The following is a 14786-nucleotide window of genomic DNA, read 5'->3' as shown; positions in this document are numbered from 1 at the left end:
AACACCCAGACTCGGGGGAGTCCAGGCAGCCTCTCCCCGCCAGTGCTCACAGAAGGTGAAGGGGACGAGGACGTACCTGACGCTGCGGCGATCCACCTGGTAGCGCGGGGGGAGCAGCCCCCCCAGGGTGCGGTACATGATGAGGATGATGACAGTGAGGGAGGGCTCGGGCTCCGGCAGCGCCTGCCTCGGGGAGGAGCTCTCCACGGTGTAGTTCCCTTCGCCCCCACCAAGCGTAGGCACTGCGGTGGGGGCAGCTGAGGCACATGAGGGGACGGTAAGAATGGGCACACACACACATGGCCTTGCGCCTTCTTGGGGGACCCTAGCGGTGCCCTGGCCTCTGGGCCACAGCCAGGCTGAAGGAGGCAGCCAGTGCCCTCCGTGTTCACTAGCCCATGGGATCTGGGGGCTTTTCTCCACAATCTTCACCCAAGACTGGTGAGGACCGCAGAGAAAAGCGGTGCTGGCGTTTGCTGGCAGCAGCAGGGCTTCCAGGCTCGTGAGACCATCAGGAGCTAGGTCTCAGCGGGGGCACGCATCCCCTGAAAGCCATGCCTGTACGCGCTGTGCCCCAAGCGATGCTCACCTTCAGCTTTCGGGGGGCTCAGCACCGACAGCGGCAGCACGACGTGGGTGTGGGGGTCCCAGGCGGGCTGGCCGCGGAAGAGGCTGCTGTGGTAGCGCGGGTAGCGCCGGCGGATGTGCGAGTGGTTCTCCATGCGGTCGATGCTGAGCACTGCGGAGGAGATGTTAGTGAACGCCAACTCTAGGATGGCCACCTGGAGAGCAACCACGCTCCGGGGCACCCCAGGTTTGATGTCTCTGGCAAAGGGACTGCAGGAGCCACAGCTCTGCACCACCCCGGCCAGGCCCCACCGCCAGCCGGCTCCTACTCACTGATGTTGGGGGTGACGACGCCGACAGGGTTGAGGTAGGTGAGCTTCATGTTGCTGGCCAGCGTGCCCGAGTAGTCCCGCAGCTGCTCCATCAGGCTGGCGCTGCCGTGCTCGCTGTGCGGCAGCATGGCCCAGTGCTCCCGGTTCTCGGGCGCCAGCACGGAGCTGCCCGCGCGCAGCAGGTTCTGCACGGGAGTGACGGGGCACATGGGAGCACGGGGTGAGGGAAGCAGAGCCTTTGGGACACATCCTGCCCCCCAGGCTGCCAGCACTGTACCCCTCTGCCCAGCGTGGTGGTTTCATTTACGACGGACACCCACCTCAATGCTCACCAGTGTGTCCTGCAGAGACATCTCTGCACCATCCCATTAGGGACAGCACTGAGACCCCTCTTTGCCTTCCCTCCCCCAGGTTGAGCAAACCCATCTCTGCCTCTCCTCATCCCTCCTGTGCTCCAGCCCTGGCCACGCAGGCGGCCTCCGCTGGTCTCGCTCCTGGGGCTCGACGCCTGCGCAGTGCTGGGGAGCCCAGCACCCCGAAGTGGCCTCACAACCTCCTCAAACCCCACAGAGACCCGGGCGGCTGACAGAGGAGCAGCAGCAGCAGCCGCCCCGACGCAGGGGAAGGCCTCACCTCGTTGAAGTGGGCATCCTGCGTGGCTGTCAGCCCAAAGCCGCGCTGCCGGCTCTCAAAGGCCATCAGGCGAGACAGCAGGCGGTAGGTGATGTGCACGTCGTTGCCGAAGTAGTGCTCCATTTGGTCCGTCACCGCCCGCAGCCGGTGGGCCAGCTTCTTGGCTTCAATTGTGTTGAGCTCAGTCTCGTTCCTCTCCAAGCCCTCCAGCTACCAGCAGGAAGAAAGGAGGGGGTTAGCCTGCAGTGGTTCCTCCCCGGGGAATCCCGCAGCTCCCAGGGAGAGGGCTGTGGGGTGCTGCGGGTCCTGCAGTGCCCAGGAATGACTTCTGAAACCACAGCACGAGCTGAGGACACTCGCAGCGGTGGTCACTTGGGCAGGGAGAGTCTCGGACAGACAAAGGGACACGCAGCAGTGCATTACCAGGACGGAGAGCTCCTTGAAGGCAGGCGAAGTGCAGTTGAAGAGATCTGGCTCCAGCCAGCCCTTCTCCTCGTCACAGTGTCTGACGGCTGCGCCTGAAGCCGGGAGGAAGATCACATCAAAGGGTGCAGGACATGCAGCTCCCCCCCTGTGCCCCCCAGCAGAACACTGCACCAGGTAACCCCAAAGAGCAGCACCAGCGAGTGATGGGGAGGGCCTGTGGCACCCCAGAGCTGTCCTCCTGCTGTGCACCAGCATCACCTCTGGTCTGCGCCACCTCTGCAAGCTGCTGCCAGCCCCTCTCTCCATGAGCTGGTTCCTCGTGTGGTTCACGCAGCCTGCATGGCAGCAGGCACCGTCACACAGAGTTGTAAAGAGCAGTAAGTGACGTGGCAGGGCTAAGGGTGAACCCCCTGGCTCCTGGTGGGGCCGTGTCCGTGTCCTCAGGACACATCTGACCCCAACCTACAGAAGCCCGTGCAGCCCCAGGCTTCCCCCGGCTCAGTCTGCAACGCCTGCTGAGGGGCTGCCCCTGTCTGCATGGGGGAGCTGCCCCGGGACAAGAGCCCTGCGGTGGGACTGGTGAGCCTGCTCCAGGGGCTCGTCTTCCAAGGCGGTGGAGGACAACCCATCCGGCAGCACGGGTACAGCACCCGCTGCAAGACCCCGTCATCCCTGGCTGGGGCCCGAGCACTGCTGGGCAGGAGCAGAGATACCAGCAGGGAACGGGATCGGCTGCTAACACCACCAAGAGCACTGCCAACGCCCACACCAGGAGCATCACCGTGCACGCCTTGAGCACGAGGGAGCAGGGTGACCCCAGCGCACCAGTCCCTCCTGGGGAAGGTGCCAGGGCAGGGGAGCTCACCGAGTGCCCGTGGCTGGGAGAAGGCAGCAGCGTGCCCAGGGAGGGGAGAGGGAGCCTGGGGCAGAGCCCAGCTCCTGCCTGGACAAGCCCCATTGCCAAGCCTGCTCCCTCCCACCAGCCCCAGCTCCCCAATGTGCATCCCCACCACCCCCTCCCCAGCTGCATAAGCACAGGGACCAGCACCACTGCAGCTGGGGGCAAACAGAACAAAGAAACCTCCTTGCTGCTGGCCTTCCCCCGGCAGAGAACAGGCCTTCATCCATGCCTGTGGCCAGGCTCAGCTGCAGAATCCGGCCCCCGTGTGCCTCTGCCTTGCCTGCTGGGCAGCAGGAACGGGACCTTGCACAGCTCCTGCCCCATTCCACCACACCAAGCAGCTCCCCCTTCTTCCGCCCCGCAGCCATTCCTCCCCACCTTGCCATCCAGCGCTCATCACCAGCTCCTTCCCCTCCCAGCCTAAGCAAGCAGCCCAGGACAGTCAGCAGCCATCCCAGCCGGGGCACAGAGCGCAGACCCCGCTCAGCAGCCCCCCGGGGCCACCCAGAGCCCATGCTGCAGGCTAAGGACAGCGGGAGCTAGGTTTGTGCTGGTTAGTGTGCTGGGAGCAGGGAAGCAGCGTGTAGGAGCGGTGAGGCCAGGCAAAGCGTTGGGGAGACACTCGGCAGCTCCAGAAGCGGCAGGGAAAGCACAGGGGTGTGCAGGGTGCCAGGCAGGGAGCAGGGAGGGAAAGCCGCGTGGCACAGTCCTTAGAGCAGGGGAGGAGGGAGGTGGGAACAACCTTACCTGCACCCCTCAAACCTGAGCACGGATGGCGAGAGAACCGGGGAGAGAAGCGACAACAGTTAGGAGCCGAACCTGCCTCCTCCCGGAGCGAACGGCTGGAGAAGGACAGGGTTTGTATTGTCCCCTGGGGCTCGCGCTGCCCTGCAGTCCCAGACACCCTGCTCGCACCTCTGCCGTCACCCAGGACAGCCTTCTCCAACCGGGGCCGTGACTTCTACCCGAGGCACTCACCAAACGCCGTGCCTGCTCCCCGCACAGCGCTCGCTGTGCCAGGCCTGACCCCAGCCTCGATGAAATCGAAAGGCAGCAGGGAGAAGGTGGGGACAGAGGCTGGGTGACGGCATTGACCCTACAGCCTGCTCCCAGCCCCCTGTGCTCGCCCTCAGGCTGGGTACTTTCTCCTCCAGCTTCTTGCTCCCAGCCCTCCAGCCCAGCTAAACGGGACCGGCACAGTACTGCGAGGGGGTGACCTTGCTGGGGCTGCAACAGCCCCCGCACGACACCCGGATTCTCCCCTCCCCACTGCATCCCCAACTCACCCAAGGAGCCTTTGGGGCACAGCACCACAGCCGACAAGCCAAACTTGGTCTGGGGCCACCACACGCCTGCTTTCAGGCTTTTGGGGCATCCGTCGTAGAGCACTGCGGAGACAGGCGGCCCGGGGCCGGTCACGGCGGGGCAGCTCGCACCCAGTCCCGTGGTGCCAGCGCCCTGCCACGTCCCCGCTCACCCTCGCAGCCGCTGGGTGTCACCTCGGCGAAGGGGCTGTCACAGCTGTTGCACTGGCGGCCGATGACCCCGGGCCTGCAGTGGCAGCGGCCGGTCTCCTTGTCGCAGGAGCGCGAGGAGGAGCCCACGGGGTAGCAGTCGCAAGGCAGGCAGGTGTCGCTGCCTTTCGGGCGGTAGTGGAAGTCCTGGGGGAGACGGGGACGGCCGTCAGACTGCCCATGGGGACAGCAGCCGAGGCAGGTGCTTGGGGAACTGCTGGAGCCAGGGCTGTCCACTGGGGACTTGTCACAGAGATCCCCACTTGCAAGCACCGCTGGCTGGCCCCATCGTCACCTTGCTGGGCCAGGAGGGCCACAAGGAGGTGAGCAAGGGCCAAGCACACAAAGCAGCGCCCAGGCAGCTGCCAGGCCTGAGGAGGGGACAAGGCACAGGCGGGCCATGTCCCCACGGGCACAGCTGCCCCTCACCTTGCAGTGACACTGCCCGTTGGTTTTGTTGCAGTCAGGATCGAAGCCCTTGTTCACATCGCAGTTACACGGCCCGCAGCTGGGGTTCCCCCACCAGCCCTTCGGACACTGCTGGTCCATCCTAGGGATAGAAACGTCCCTGCTGTCACGCCGACCTGATCTCCTGGGCCTTCTCCTCCCAGCAGCCCAGCAGCTCCAAGGAGCAGGGTGGCAGCGAGGTGTCACACAGCTGGGATGGGCGAGCAGCACAGAGCCAGGCACTGGAGGCCAAGGCCCTGCTGTGCGCCCTGCATCTCACCTGTGCTCGCAGTACTGCCCAAAAAAGTTCCCTGCACACTCGCACACGTAGCCCAGGGGCGAGCCCGGCTTGCGGCGACAGACGGACTTGTTCTTGCAGGGGTTGAGGTGACAGGCATCCACGCAGTCCCCTCCATAGTACCCTGAGGTGCAGACAGAGAGCACCACGTAAGGAAAGCACCTTCTCCACAGGAGCGGCCGGAGAGCCCAGGAGTGGATTCAAGGGGCTCAGGGGGGATTTTGCCCTCCACAAAAACCACTGCATGTCTGGCAGGGATTTCTGGGCACACAACTTGCCCAAGGAAGGGGCAGGAGAGCAGTCACAGCCAGGCTGTGGGAGCCCCAGGGGCAGAGGAGAAGACGTGCAGTGTGGAGAGCCAAGGGGTGGCAGGGCTCTGCAGGCCCTACCTGGCAGGCACACGCACGAGTAGCTCTGCCACTCGTCCTTGCAGACGCTGTTGGCTGGGCAGGGGCTGGAGTCGCAGGGGCTCGGCACGCTGCAGCCAGCCTCCACCCTCAGGGCATGGCTGGGCTTGGGCAGCACGGTCCCGGTGACGCTGTCACCCAGTCGCACACCCTGCAACACAGGGGAGAGTCACACAACGCTCCAGTCTGCCTAACTTCACAACCCCTGGGTGCAGCCACCCTTCCCCGTTGACCCCGCTCCGTGGATTTAAGGCTGCCTCACAGCACCTCGGACCCCTGAATGCTCAGAGGGGGAGCATCACCAGCAGGATGGATGTTGGCAGCAGCTCCCAGGCCTGCGTTCCCACCTCTCCACCTAACAGACCCGCTTGAAAGGGAAGGCTCAGAGCAATGGACTCACCTGTATGCAGCCCCTCAGCCCGTTCTGCACCTCGCCAGAGCCCAGGACTCCCCCCACGTGCAGATGTTTCACCTTCAGGCCATGCAGCTCATTCCCGACAACCACCGTATCCTGCAGAACAAAAGGGATTAACGTGGGCCAACTGCCACCATCCCATCCCTGCCCCCTCTGAGGGTGCAGGCAAAGCATCCCCCAGTGGTTCCCGTCCCGGAGCTGGGGTCTCGCACGCAGCACGTACCTGGTAGAGCCCAAAGTCCAGGGTGAGGGTGATGACGTAGCGCGAGTCTCGCCCGCTGCGGACATCCCGCAGCTCCAGCTGGAGGTCGTGCCATCGCCCGTCGCTGAGCTGCAGCTGGTCCAGCACCAGGCTGGTGCTGCGCCCCGAGCCCCTGCTCACCACGAAGGAGAGCAGGCCCCCCGCCAGCTGCAGGGAGGGAACCAGCAAAGGCAGCAGTGAGCCAAGTGAGCTGCCTCCATCCTACCTTCCCTGCGCGCTCTGAGCACGGGGAGGGAAACCCAGCCCTGCCAAACACCACCCTCTGCTTGGGCTGGGGTCAGTGAGGAGGGCAGAGCCCCCCTGGGGAGGATGGTACGGGTGCTGAGGCCCTACCTGGCAGAGCAGGGTGGTGTACTGGCCGGCGTGTGCCTGCAGGAGCACCCCGTCGGGCTGGCGCGTCCGAAACGCCAGCCCCAGGTACCACGGCACTGAGATCTTCACGTCCGTCTTGAAGTCCCAGGTCAGGACACTGTTGCCCTGGAAATAGTGGGCATGGTGCATGGCTGGAAAGGAAAGTGGAGGTGAGAAGGGATGGGGAGCACCTTCTTCTGCCCTCATGCACTGCAGGGCAAAGGGCCGTTGAAGGCTGAGGATGGACAGCAAGCAGCTCGTGCTGCTGGCTCAGTGGCACCAGCACCCGCACGCAGCCACCTTGTCCTCCCTGATGCCTCCTGTGCATGGAGCCACAGCAACTCCATTTTCCAAGAGCTGGTGATGCTACGCAGGGATCAGTAAATGCAGGGACAACAGAGCCAGCTCACCCCACACGTACCCCCTACCCTGCTGCCACAGCACCACCCTGCCCACACCCACCCTGCCCGCGCTCAGGACCGCCCGCTCACTCACTGTGGCGGCAGTCTTTGCCCCCGAAGCCCACAGGACAGAGGCAGGAGTAGGTCCCCCAGCTGACCGAGCAGGTGCCGCCGTTCTTGCAGGGGTTGGAGTCGCAGAAGGTGTGCTTGGCGTGGCAGCCTGGAGGTACCAAAGTTGCCTACGTCAGCCTCGACCCTGTCACCACCTCCCTCCAGCCCACACGCGAGGCACCGCTGCCCCACTGCCCGAGGGGCAGACCGAGCCGCTCAGCACAGCCCCTGCTCCTTATGGCAGAAGACAGGCACTGGCAGGGGGCAGAGGCACCGGTACCTGTAGTGGTCCCGTTGTTGGCGATGTAGGAGGCCAGGTCGATGCGTTTGCTGTCTATGTACAGGTCTCTCATGCACCCCACAAAGTCCCGGTGAGTGACGGGGAAGTTCTCCGGCAGGTTGGGGACCCCTCCGAGGAGCAAGGGACCTGTGAGGTCCAGGGACCTGCAAGGAGAGAAGCCCAGTGACCACAGGCTGGCCAGACGGCTCCCTTGGCGAGGGGCTGGGAGGCTGACATCCCTGGGGACAGGCACACACAGCTGGGGCCCCTGATGCTACAGCTGCCCCAGATGTAGGGCAGACTCTGCAGGGGACCCCATTGCCCCATTCCTCTCTCCACTGCAGCAGCACCCGGCAGCCCCCGAGGAACTCACTTTTTGGAGCTGGTCTGCACTCCCTCGGCGGCACAGGAGTAGTTCCCGATCTCGCTGCCGAACTGCAGGGCCACCGAGGCGTCGCATTCGTCCACTGTCAGTATGGCCACCTTGTCCTTGGAGGGGCCCTGCACCACCCCCAGGGCGCTGACCTTGGGCTGAAACCAAAGGCGGGGTGTCAGAAGCGCACGGCCCCCCAGAGCCAGACGTCCCACGGCTCACACTACAGCAGGGAAAGGGCTGGGCGCAGCTGAGCCACGAGGGACACCTCTGGCAGAGGACAGCACGCGGTGCCCGACGTGGGTGCAGGTGAGGACGAAGCGGGTGGCCCCACGGGCAGACAGACCCACACGCACAGGGGGACAGCAGGGGACAGTACCTTGTTGTAGTAGCGGAGCTGCAGCGTGTGCCACTGCCCATCGCTCACGCCCCCAGGCAGGTAGGGGCTCACCACCGTGCTGGACTCCCCTGCGGAGACAGGGATAAGTGCTGTGGGGAGCCGGGTGGCCCTGCGGCGTGTCAGACCCTCCGGGTAGGGGACAGCAGCCCTGGGACGGTGCCCAGCAGCTCCAGGGCCCGAGACCTGCATGCAGGCTGTGCCCAGCACTACTAACTGCTGATCCTGGCACCCCCCGTGGCAGGAAAGGCAATGGGACCACGAGGACAACCAGCACCCACCCAAGAGGGTCCTCATCCCCAGACTGGCTCGTGGCCAGGCTGGAAGTGAAGCTCCCGGTGACACCCCACATCCCGCGACAGGCAGGGCTGAGCCTACCTGTGGAGTATTTCAGCTGCACCTGCCCCTGGATGATCTCCACCGCCAGGAAGTCGTGCCGCTCGTTCAGGCGCCCGTTGTAGAGCAGGAGGCCGCTGGGCTCCACCGTGCTGAACCTGGGCAGGGAGGGAGCGGGAGTGCAGGGTGTGCACGGGGCGCGTGTAGAAACCCCACTGTCCCAGCACTGGGACGAGGCGAGGTAACACAGGGTCCCGAGGAGGGACCAGCAGAGGAGGGAAAGCACTCACGAGAGGGCGAGGGTGAGGTGGAAGCGCTGGCGCAGGCCCCGGAACATGACGAAGGAGCGGGGCGGGAAGGAGCGTGCGGACACCTCGCAGAAGGGCGCCTCGAAGCCGCCCGCCGGGCACTGGCAGCGGAAGCCGCCGTCGGCGCCGTTGGTGCAGGTGCCCCCGTTGCGGCACACGCCGGGCTGGCAGCGCCCCGAACGGCTGTCCACCTCGCAGTTCTCGCCTGTGGGAGCATGACAAGGGGTTTGGGACATGTCCCCTCGGCCGACCCTTGCCCTGGGGCACAGGCCCAGGTGTGGGGCAGCTGGGGCAGGCAGAGGACAGGAATGATTTCTATGAACTGGCTCGCGCAGCTCCAGCAGAGGGCTGGGAACTCCTCTCCCCCACGTCCACAGCTGACCCCAGGGCCCAGCCTGCCAGATTTTCCTTTTCAGCTGGCTCTGTCCACACCAAAGGCCCCTGGCAAGGCTGATGCGGCAGCAGCGTGGCACAGGAGGCTGTGCTGGCCCCACAGAGGGCCATGAATTGCTCAGCTGCAGTCCTACACCCCCGGCCCAGCTCCCGTTACTTGCTCAGAAGCACCCAAGCAGGATGCAGAGACAGCACGAAGTGACAGGGAAACGAGCTCATTAACCCTTCTGCTAATGGCTGTTCACGCTTCAAATGCCAGGGGTTAATTACCACTGACTCTGCTTATCTCACCAGGAGCCACGGTGGCTCCAAGGCAGCCATCTGCTGCCGCGCTCCCCTGCCTCTCCAGCACCCCTCCTGGCAGGCAGGGCAGGGCAGGGCCTCCTCCTCCTCCTCCCTGGTAGCCACAGGCCTCCTTCACCCGACCCCAAGCTGAGGGTGGCCAGCACGGGTCTCGGCAGCCTGGCTGGGGGCTTGTGGCAGTGAGGCGCTGGCTGGCCCCTGGCATTACCCCAAAGCCAGGACGGGATCCTGCCCAGTGGGGCAGCGAGGCCCAGCCTCCCCTTCCACGCTCAGCGGGGAGGCTGAGGCAGCAGCTTCCCCATCGCCCGCAGTGCCAGCATGGGGTGCGCAGCCCTGCCACACCAGCTGGCACTGGCCAAAAAACAGCGTCTCAGACAGTCCCGCAGCCCACCACAGCGGGAGAGGGCTGAGGACCCTGCACCCCAGCCAGGCGAGGCCCAGCTCGCTCCTCCCGCTCTGCCAAAGGTCCCCGGGAGCCCTCCATCCCAGCTCCCCGCACGGCACATTTCTATGGCAACCTCAGCCCTGCGCATCCAGCGCCATGGAAACAGGAGAGCGGGGAGCGCGGCCGGACCTCGGCGGCGAGGCCGAGACCCACCCCCGTGCCCGGCACTCACCGCTGAAGTGCTGGCGGCAAAGGCAGGTGTAGCCCCCTTCCCTGCGGGTGCAGGTGCCGCCGTTGAGGCAGGGGTTGGAGTAGCAGAGGTTGATCTCCGTCTCGCAGTAGTCACCGGTGAAGCCCTGCGGGCAGCGGCACCGCAGGCCGGTGATGGGGTGGATGGGGCGGAAGAGGGTGGACGGGGAGGCGATGAAGGGGGCCGAGCTGTCGAACTTGAGGACGGAGATGCACTTCATGTAGTTCTGGCAGGGCTCCCGCAGGCAGACGTTGTCGTCGAAGGGCAGCACCTCCAGCATGGAGGCGCCCGTCAGCGCCATGCGCTTCATGTAGAGCTGCTCCTGCAGCTCCTCCGAGCTGAAGTAGTGCCCGCCCCGCGGCGCCAGCGCCGAGAAGCTGACGTTGAGCACCGTGCCGCCCACGTCCGTGTCGTTCTGGATGTTGAAGATGAAGACGTCCTCCTTGGGCGTCGCGAGCACGGTGGCCACCCCTTCCAGGAAGGTGGCCAGCAGCGGGGAGAGGAAGCGCTCCTGCCACATGTTCTCCAGCCGCACCGTGATGCTGTTGGCCAGCATGTCCTCCGTGATGATGATCACCCGCAGGACGCACTGGGCCGTCACGCTGTGGATGCCATCTGGGGGAGGGAACAGGGACGCGCTGCAGGTCTCCTTCCCACCCCGGGCCATGCACCCGAAAACAGCCCCCGAAGGCCCAGGTCTTCAGCTAAGGAAGCTTGAAGCCAGGGCCCAGGGAGCGTCAAGCTGCCACGTGCCCCAGGGCGTCCCCACAAGCATGCCTGAGCTTTGTCCCCCACGCCAGGATCTCCACTGAGATAACTCCCAGGTTTCCACTCAATCCTGGTTCTGGGCAGCAAACTGAGCTCTCGTCAGCAAGGATGGTGGTGAGAAACAGGCAGAAGGAGGTCCCAGCAGGAGGTTGGGCAAACACTGGAGCCCGATGCCAGCGCCCGGGGTGTTTTCCGCCCCCGCTGCGCCCCGTGCCCCCTGCACGCTGCCTTTCCCCATGCTCTCTTCCTGCCGTTTCCTTCCTCTCTCCTCCAGGGCCTCCGAGGCTTTTGTACCCAGCTCCCTGCTTCCCCCTTCTCACCATCTGCTCCGCATCCCTTCCTCCCTGGGCCCATCTCTGGTTTGTTTAATTCCCTTTAATCTTTATTTTCCTTGGAAACAAACTCCCTGCCCCTTGGGACCCCGCACCACGTGAGCCACCTCCAAGCGTGCCTGCGCTCCGCCGGCGCTGGGGCTGTTGGCAGCAGCTTCGCCCCTGCCAGGCATGCCGAAAAGCCACCGGCACCCACAGCCATGAGTCCTGGGGAAGGGGGACAGCCCGTGCAAAGCCACCGGGCCTGCCGTGACGTGCTGGGTTGCCTCCCAGCACATGGCCATCCGAGCCTCTCACAGCCACCAGTACTTTGCAAAACACCGGTGACGCAGTGCTGGCCACGTCTGGGTGGAAGCACAGGGGCTGCCAGGACAGACAGACAGAAGCGACCATGTTCCGACTTTCTCTAGGAGAGCCTGCATGCAGCACCTCTTCCAGCAGGATGGAGAGCCAGGGGTGTACCAGGGCAGCGAGCCCGAAACCCTGCTCAGACACAGCCACCCCAGCTCGTTCCCCTGCCTCACCAGGTTACACTGCCCCAAACTCCAGTGCCTGGCCCTTTGCTGGCCCCACAAAACAGCCAACACTCCCCTCACTCGGGCCACCCCAGAAGCACCCCACCCGGGGAGCCCACCACCACAAACATCTGATGAGGCTCACCAAGAGCCCCACCGCTCCTGAGGAAACGGGGCGAGCCACCTCCCAGCCCATTCACACCATCCCCATGTGCGTCAGCAGCACGTGGTGGTCACCCACGATTCCTTCTCCTACCCCGCACAGACCAGGGAGCCTGAAGCCTCCGAGTTTCTTTGGAAAGCCAGCTCTCCATCACCACCACCACCCCAAAACAGCATTTACACCACACAAGCCACCTCCTTCCCCTGGGGACCCAGCCTCCACCCCCTGCCCACGCCACAGCTCCATCCTCGCTGCCACGCCGCCTTCGCTGCTTCACACGCTGCAAAGCCTTTTGATTCTCCCCCAGCCCCTTTTGAAGTTTGCGGTGCTGGAAGATTTAAGGCCCGAAACATCTCCCTTTTCTCTCGCTCCGTCTTCAGAAGGTGACAGCTCTCCAGCGACCCCGCGAATCCCAGGGCTGGCGCTCTGCAGATAAGGCAGGTGCGGGGCTGGGAGCGGGCGAGCAGAGGTGCCAGCAGCTGCCCAGGGGCTCATCTCCTGCTGAAGGGGGGGCGCTTCCCTCTGAAATCAAACTGCTCCACGCTGACGTGGAAGCCGGCAGGCAGGCATCCGCCTGATTTATGGCCGTTATTCAGCCTCAGCTAACGCCACGCTAAGGTCTAAGGCAGGCCGAGGAGCAGCAAAGTCTCCGAGGAGGATGGAGGCTGCAGCCTGGGAAGAGGTCGTGCTGCGGGGTGCCTGGCACCTCCAGTGCCATCCTCCACAGGGACGGGGGGCAAATCCCCCTGCGGTGTGAGGTCCTGCCCCAGCAGCACAGCTCTCCCCCGTAACTCCTTGCCCAGCCTCCACCCCGCACCCAGGGCTGCCTCCCCGCTGGCTCCGTGCAAGGGGAAGCAGATGGCTGGGAGAATGACCCTCTGTAAATAAGGAGAAAAAAAAAAGGAAGGAAAAAAAGGCTACCAAAAGAAAGCCCAAAGCTGGCTGGAGGCGCCGACCCCCCTGGGAGGCATTTTAATCATGGATGCTCACCCTTTCTGATTAAATCCTGGGGCTGGAGAGCTGGTGCCTGGTGAATATTCATGTGGCAGAGCGAGGAGCCCCAGAACATGCCTACAGGGAGAGAGGGGCCGCGGGAGGCTCCGACCCCGGTGCCGAGCAGCACCAGGTCATCACGGCTGCGTGTCCAAGTGTGATGCCCACCAGCTCCAAAAGCAGCAGGGGGGGCAGATACAGCCAGGGCCAGACCGCATCCCTCCTGTCACCCCCTTTCTCCTACGTGGCACAAAGGCACGGGATCCAGCCCACACACCCACCCCGAGGACCTCGGGGTCCCCGTCACTGTCAGGGAACGCTGCGGCCTTCAGCCCCTCTCCTCCATCCCTCAGGCCTCAGGACAACTCCAAAACCATTCCCTAACCAGAAAGGAAGCCCACATCTCCCACCCTAACTCATGGTCAGCTCCTCCAGCTGTGATGGACCTAACAGGGCAGGAGGCTCCTGGATGGTGCTCCTCGAGAGAAGAGCCCTGGGACCCCATCCCTGACTTGAAATGAAGGCTCTGAGCTGCTCAGACACAGGAGTGGGGACACACGTGTTCTGGGGGGCAGCCTCCCTGCCAGGAGACATCGTGGGTGAATGAAAGGACCAGGTCAAACCTGCCCAGCAGCCAGGAGGAGCCCAGGCCAGCACGGAGGGACACCAGGACAAGCACTTGGGCTCCTCTCAGCACCTCTCCAGCCCTGAGCCACACACCGACCTCACACCGCGCTGCTGGCCGTGGGCACAGCTGTTTAGAGCAGACGTCAGTGCTCGCACGTCTGCGAGGAGCTGCAGGCAGTTTTGAGGCCGTCGGTCCCCCAGAAAGGGGCCGGTTTCTGGTGGCCCCCTGCCTCTACGAGGCTCCCGCTGCGGAGGACCCCGTGCCTTGGGTGCTGAGCCCTGCAGCACCCAGCTATGTGCTTTTGTCACCTTCCCGCAGGAGGCAGGAGCCAGCCGGGCAGACAATGCAGCCGGGTCTGGGCCACCCGGCCATCCTCTCTGCAAGCCCCCACCCCTGCACAGAGCCACAGCACGGGGGCTGTCGGCTGGGAGCTCTGATGGTAAAGAACGAAAAACCCAAGCCAGACCCCTGCAGCTCCACCAAAGACAACAAAAGGCCTGCTTTCCACTGCCTGGCTGCACACATCCCCCCGGCACAGCTCTTCCCCTCCATCCTCCCTTCCGCCGGCGCACCTCTCGCACTCTCCCTTCCCGCTGGAAGATGACGACACGCTAATTGCAGGGGCCCTCTCGCTGCCAGGCGGCTCAGCGCAGGACTTCAGGACGTGATTTTCTCCTGCCTTTGTGCGGGGTTAAGTGCGTGAGGAGGCAGGGCTCCTGTAAACACCGGGGCAGAAGCTGGAAAGGTCAAAACCAGCCCCCATCTCCGGCAACCCGCACGCATATAGCACATAGCGTGCGGTGCCAGCCAGCCGTGCGGCTACAATTAGTCCCCAAAGAGCCCCGATCCACCGACAGGCTGGAGCTGGCCATGCCGGATTGCCTTGAGCAGGTCTGCTTCCATCGCTCCATCTTCTGAAAGAAATCCTCCCCCTGCTCAATTAGCTGGATGGAGAGCGGGTGGAAGGGTGTCAGCTGGCGGCCAGGGGAGAACCGCGCTTTAACGCACCGCTCCCCAGGCACGCTCGGGAATTTGGTGTTTGGTCCCTCCGAAAAGGGCTCCTGCCCTCCCTCCCCCAGCACTGCTCCTCAGTTCAGCCAGGGATGGATGGATGGAGGGAGGGATGGATGGATGCCTCCATTTCAGATCACACATCCGCAGGCAAAGAAAGGCCCGTGGTACCGGCAGAGCTTGGGCAGCGGGGGGCTCCAGGTGCAGACCCCGCTCGCTCACAGACCAGCCCTGTCCATCTTCACCCCATTCCCAGCTTGGCTGAAGGCAACCCTAGCGCTTCCCC

General features: G+C 64.5%; 1 protein-coding gene across 1 annotated transcript in view; it reads right to left on the bottom strand.

Annotated features, from left to right (window-relative positions):
- The window catches only part of CELSR3 (cadherin EGF LAG seven-pass G-type receptor 3), a gene marked incomplete at its 5' end in the record, with an annotated part of 34873 nt that overhangs the window by 16559 nt on the left and 3528 nt on the right, over positions 1-14786 (bottom strand). Inside the window, 20 exons of the mRNA XM_040569127.1 lie at positions 77-257; positions 590-739; positions 901-1084; positions 1533-1742; positions 1956-2050; positions 4146-4247; positions 4337-4520; positions 4803-4923; positions 5101-5242; positions 5508-5676; positions 5926-6036; positions 6164-6349; positions 6536-6705; positions 7049-7174; positions 7346-7509; positions 7719-7876; positions 8098-8186; positions 8494-8609; positions 8742-8964; positions 10073-10705. Coding sequence (XP_040425061.1) covers positions 77-257; positions 590-739; positions 901-1084; positions 1533-1742; positions 1956-2050; positions 4146-4247; positions 4337-4520; positions 4803-4923; positions 5101-5242; positions 5508-5676; positions 5926-6036; positions 6164-6349; positions 6536-6705; positions 7049-7174; positions 7346-7509; positions 7719-7876; positions 8098-8186; positions 8494-8609; positions 8742-8964; positions 10073-10705 — 3514 coding nt within the window. The remainder of the gene's footprint in view (positions 1-76; positions 258-589; positions 740-900; positions 1085-1532; positions 1743-1955; positions 2051-4145; positions 4248-4336; positions 4521-4802; positions 4924-5100; positions 5243-5507; positions 5677-5925; positions 6037-6163; positions 6350-6535; positions 6706-7048; positions 7175-7345; positions 7510-7718; positions 7877-8097; positions 8187-8493; positions 8610-8741; positions 8965-10072; positions 10706-14786) is intronic.

This window comes from Cygnus olor, chromosome 10 (assembly GCF_009769625.2).
Source record: "Cygnus olor isolate bCygOlo1 chromosome 10, bCygOlo1.pri.v2, whole genome shotgun sequence".
Lineage (NCBI taxonomy): Eukaryota > Metazoa > Chordata > Aves > Anseriformes > Anatidae > Cygnus > Cygnus olor.
This window is presented reverse-complemented; position numbering and strand designations above follow the sequence as displayed.